The 5,575-nt window shown below is 50.9% G+C and overlaps 1 protein-coding gene across 1 annotated transcript; it reads right to left on the minus strand.

The window, feature by feature from the left end:
- Positions 1–1,423: 1,423 nt before the first annotated feature.
- Positions 1,424–5,172, minus strand: MAFB (MAF bZIP transcription factor B). The gene is made up of 2 exons (XM_041419337.1): positions 3,544–5,172; positions 1,424–3,360 (listed from the first exon to the last, which is right to left on the minus strand). Exons 1-2 carry the CDS (start codon positions 4,473–4,475, stop codon positions 3,300–3,302), a joined length of 993 nt encoding a protein of 330 aa, XP_041275271.1. The 5' UTR covers positions 4,476–5,172; the 3' UTR covers positions 1,424–3,299.
- Positions 5,173–5,575: the final 403 nt, after the last annotated feature.

Here is a 5,575-nt window from a genome sequence, read left to right on the forward strand (position 1 = left end):
TTTTCGTTGTTGTTGTTGTTCAATTAGCCCTAGTGATTTATTCAATGCATGCATGAGGGGACATTAATATGCGGTGGCAGTTCCCACAAACAATATTCCTCTCAGGCTTTCTGCAGCCATAGCATTTACTGGCAAGGGGGGAGGCTATACAGGGAAAGCCAGGCTCTCCCAGCCTTTTCCTCTGCAAACTCCTGTCCCCCCTTGGCAGGGCAGCAGGCTACGAGCTTGTTCTCCGGGCCTGACTCATGTAGCCGGGGGGCTGGGACGGGCCCCGGCCCCTTCCAAGCTCCCCCAGCTCAGTGGCTGGCCCAGCTGGCTCTGACACGGCAGGGATGTGGATGGGATTTAAGAGGGGGGGCTTGTTTTAAGTTGCTGCATTTGCTTTTAAATTATTTTTTTCCACATTCTGTCCTTAACCTGTTTGTTCTTCAAAGACGCCTTATGCCATCCCTGCAAAGAACATCTCGCTGCTGCTGGGACGAGGGGCAGGGCAGAGAGAACCTATTTTTTTCTGTGATAACTTTTCCTGTGATTTTTTTTGTGTGATACCTTGGATTTTGTTTTCAGGAGGGATTTAAAGTTCAACACGGCTTTCATACTTTGAGAGCAGCAGTGCTCAGACACGCTGCGATCTGACTCGGAGAGTCCCTTTCCCACACCCAGGCAAGGACTGGGGGCGATTTTTAACCTCCTTCTCCTTCAACTTAGGGAGCTGTGAGGTTATTGCAGTGAGACGAGCTGAGGGATGGCGGTGGAGTTGCGAGGTGCTGAGCGCTGGGGGTGGCGGGGAGAGACCTGTCCCCTTCTCCACATGCATTTAACTAGTCTTCGGGGGGAGGAAAAATAAAAAAACAACCCCAAAACGGAATAAATACAGCGTGCAGATGGAGAGAAGGAAAGTGAATGGGCAACCCGGATCCCAAAGTAGCTGGGGAAAGAATAGACTTGTCCAAGTCCTCTCATTTTCTAATGGGGGAAAAAAAAAAAAATTAATTAGGAAAGTGCCTGCCGCCAGCGCTCCCCGCCGTCCCTGCCCGGGGAGGCTGGGCCGGGCGGTCCCGCTCCCGGGGGGCAGCGGAGCCCCGGGCGGACACCCCGGCACAGCCGGCCCGGCGCGGGGCTCCGGCCGCTCCGCTCGGCCCGCAGGGGTTGGGGGGATGCTGCCCCTGCCACGGGCGAGCTCCCACCCAAGCAGAGGAGGGGGAAGGCTGAGCGCTCCTGCCCTGCCAGCAGCAGCGTTCCCGAGGGGGCAGAGCAGCCCCGCGCCCCCCCGGGCCGCAGCCCCCCACAAGCCCGGCACAGGGTGGGGACAGGGACGGGGCCACAACTTTTCCTTTCCCTCTCTCTTTTTTTTTTTTTTTTTTTTTTTTTTTTTTTTTTTTTCGGAACACGAGACGTCAGAGAAGCAGGTCCCTCCAAGAAATGCCATTTCAATGATTTTAATAAGCAAAATAGGAAACAATTTTAATAACCAAAAACAGAAACCAGTCTGAATAAAACTACAATAGACCAGGTTTTTTAATATTTTTCATATCATAAGCAGGATTTGAAATTGATCCCTTCAGAACTTTACATGAAATAAAAACAATTTTTTTCGCTGCTGCAATGTTTTGATTTCAACACAGTTGAATCAGTAAAAACCAAAGATCGTTTTCTGATGCATGACTAATATCCACAATATTTAAAACTGCAAGCACCATGCTGTTCATTACAATCTTGTTATTACTGTTAATTTATAAACTAATACAAACTTAAAATGCATCCGGCCAGCAGTGCCAGCTATCCTAAAAGGAAACTAAAAAATAAGTTTTCATTTTGGTATTTTTGTCAGTGCAACGTAAATCCTTTTACTGACCTGCAGGAGGAAAAAAAAAAGTAATAAAAACACCCATAAGACTCCAAACTACTACTACTATACAACTGCAAATAAATTTTGGCTAAAACTTTCACTCGCTGCATAGGGAAGCAGAGAAGCAGATTACAAATCATTGCAAAAGAATACACTTGAAAGTTGCAGTATGTCTTCTTAAAAAAAAGTTTTAGATTTAAATGCTTTCCCAGCCCACTCATCAGCTGCTGCCATTGAGAAACCCAACTTCAGTGGCGACACGGAGCCCTCGCTGCTATCACAACTTGACTCGTAACGAGGAGGGTTTGGGGTTGTTTTCTCTTTATTTATCGAAAATCTAGGGGCAGTTGTTTTGGTTTTTGGTGGTTTTTTGTTTGTTTGTTTTAATGGAACTGGTATCTCGTCCGTCCTTCTCTTCCTGAGTGTACAATCAGAAGGGAAATTATCTGGCCAAGCCTAACCGCTCAGGCTGGGAATTGTCCTGGAGGAAAGAGCTTCGCTGCCACTTTAAGGCATGGAGTAGGTTCTAGTGAGCGAGGAGGGTTTTTCCCTGTTAAGTTTAGGTTTGTCAATGCCATTCAGGCATTTTTGCTTCTGCCCCAACAAACAAAAACCAAAATGAAAACTAACAAAAAAAAATACAACTTAAAAGTGCACCAGATATACAAAGTTGGTTTTTTTTTTTTCTAATGCAAAATGCCCATAACTTTTTTTTTTCTTTAAGTATCTCTTTAACACCAAACAAACCGTATAACCAGCCTGCTGAAATGTTATCTTGTTTTTTGTGTATTTTTCTCCTGTACGGTTTGAAGTAGCAGATATTTACAAGCTAACAACCATAAAAGAAAACAAGAGCAAAACCAACGAACAAAACTGCACAAGCAGTAAAAAGTTCGATAACTTGTGATGCTTTTCTTATTGATGAAACAAAACAACAACAGAAATCTATGATCGATGATCAACATGCTATAGTTAAACAAGAAAATGGTACAAAATAGAAATTATTACCATACATGTCCAGCATGCAGGATTAATATTTTTAATGCAGATTTTCGTATTTTTCTATATAATCAAGCAGGCAATAAAACTGATGAGTTTTTTTTTCTTTCTTTCATTCTTTCTTTTCTTAGATTGAATGTCCCATCTGAGTCCTGTAACTTATTTCTCAAAGCAGGCAATATATGAAGAGTTTGCATATATTGTCCTTTTTATTTATTCTCTTTTTCCAAGCAGGTAAATTGTGCATGAGATGGTGCTGTATATGTCCTCTCTCTTTCCAAGCAGGCAGTATGTTATAGATGGCTTGTTCATTGTCCTTTTTTATTATTATTCTTTTAAAGTCCATCTCACTCTGCAAGCAAGTGATCTATAAAATGCTTCACTTGTCCTTTTCTCCTTTGCCTCTGTCTCTCTCTCTCTAACTTGCACACGAAAGTCAAAAAGTTGCACTTTACCTCTCCCATCCCCACCCCCAGCCTACTTTTCCCACAGCTACTCTAGAAGACTGGATGCTGAAAAAAAAAAAAAAAAAAAATCAAGTCTATTTTTCTCTCCTCCTTTCTCTCTAGTCAAGCAGACGGATGGATGGAGATGTCAGAGGAGGATGGGAGCGGGGGGGGGAAGGTGACAGGGGTCAGGTTTGGGGGGTAGGGGGTTTTTTGTTTGTTTTTTAATTATTTTTGTTAAGCACTCACATGAAGAACTCGGGGGAAGACGGGTTGTCACTGGTGGAGCCGGCCTCTCTGAAGCCGTTGCTGGCAAGTTTCTCACACTTGAGCTTGTAGGCGTCTCTCTCTCTGGCGAGCCGGGTCACTTCTTGCTTGAGCTGTTCCACCTGCTGAATGAGCTGCGTCTTTTCGTTCTCCAGGTGGTGTTTCTGCTGGACACGTTTGTACCTGCAGGACTGGGCATAGCCCCTGTTCTTCAAGGTCCTCCTCTTCTGCTTGAGGCGGATCACCTCATCTTTGGTGAAGCCTCGGAGGTGCCTGTTGAGCTCCCTCACAGACATGGAGACCAGCTGGTCATCTGAGAACCGGTCCTCCACGCTGCTGGAGGGGGGATGCTGCTGGTGCGAGTTCTGGAGCTGCTGGGAGGAGCTGGAGGAGGTGGAGGGAGTGGGAGAGGCCTGGTGGTGATGATGGTGGTGATGGTGAGGGTGCCCGCTGCCGGCCAGGTCTTCGTGAGTGACTGCGGGGTACTGGTGGTGGTGTTGGTGATGGTGATGATGATGGTGGTGGTGGGCCCGGAAGCCCTCGAAGCCCTGCAGCTGCTGGGACACCTGGTGGGACCCAATGAGGGCTTCGACAGCGTCCTCTGGGGTGAGGTTCAGCGCCTCGGGGTTCATCTGCTGGTAGCTGTTGGCCATCCAGTACAGGTCCTCCAAGTGGGTCTTCTGCTCGGTGGGGCTGAAGCTGGGCGAGGAGGGCACGGAGCTGCAGGGGGTGCTGATGGGGGTGGAGGAGACGGAGCCGGCCGGCTGCAGGCGGGTGCAGTGCCTGCCCGAGCGGTCGCTCCTGCCCAGGGGCTCCTTCTTCACGTCGAACTTCATCAAGTCGAAGTCGTTCACGTACTCCATGGCCAGCGGGCTGGTGGGCAGCTCGGCTCCGATGCTGAGCTCTCCGGCCATCGCTGTCTTGCGGGCACCTCTCCCGGCGGAGGGGGCTGGAGACTTCACCCCAGCGCGCAGTCTGGCAGAGTCTGGCCGCGCTCTCCTATTCCAAACCAACTTTGGCTTTCAGCTCTCGCTTCCTTTCCTCTGCTCCCCCTCCTCCGCCGCCTCCTTCTCCCGGCTTCTGGGGCTTCTTCAGTCCGGAGCAACAAAGCCAAGGACGAGCCGGCCCCGGGGGCCGCCTGGCTGGCTCCTGGCTGTCGGTATCAGCGATCGCCCCGCACCGCGGGCTGCGGCAGCTCCCGGCTCCGAGGCGCCCGGCCGCAAGGAGAAAGGAGCGGTAGCAGGAAGGGCAAAAGCAAAACAAAACAAAGATGCTGCCTTCAGCTCTGTGCAGGAAGAAGAAGGTCGGTGCGAACGCCCAGCCCGTGCCCCCGGCCGGGTTTTGTAAGTCCGGAGCCCCCTCCCCGCGGCAGCCGAGCCCGGAGCCTGCCGCAACTTTCCAGCCCGAGCGAGCGCCGGGGCAGCGCACGGGCTACCGGCGGCGGCGGGGCTCTGCACGGGAGTTTCGGTGGCTCTGGCAGCGCAGGCGAAGGGGAGGGAAAAGTGGGAGGAAGGAGGGGAAGGAGGAGGAAAAAAAAAAAAAAAAAAAAAAAAAAAAAAAGGGAGAGGGGAACGAGCGCAGCCCAGGTCTCTGCTGTAGCTGCCGCCGCCAGCGCTCGTTGTGCAGCTGTGATCACAGTGCAGCCCCCCTTGGCTTCTTATACGGCCGTGCCCGCCGAGAGCGCGGCGGGGGCCGGGGCCGGCGGCGGCCGCGCCAATGGCAGCGCGGCGGCGGGGCCGGGCGGGGCCGGGCCGCGCCGTGACAGCTCCGCAGCGCCAGCTGAGCGCCCGCCGCTCCCAGCCCGCACCTCCGGGCTCTCCCCGGCTCCCCCTCCAGCACCCGCGCCTTCCCAGTTATTTATTTATTTATTTAGCTGATTGTAAATTTATTTATTTATTTATTTATTTCTCTCTGCTCCCTTCCTCCCATCCTTTTCGGCCTCTGCAGCCCTCAAAGGAGGGGGAATCGGGGGCATCCTGTCAGTGCCTTTGTTCTAAATATAACAAAGTGCCCC

This window comes from Onychostruthus taczanowskii, unplaced genomic scaffold (genome assembly GCF_017590055.1).
Source record: "Onychostruthus taczanowskii isolate IOZ18803 unplaced genomic scaffold, ASM1759005v1 scaffold60, whole genome shotgun sequence".
Lineage (NCBI taxonomy): Eukaryota > Metazoa > Chordata > Aves > Passeriformes > Passeridae > Onychostruthus > Onychostruthus taczanowskii.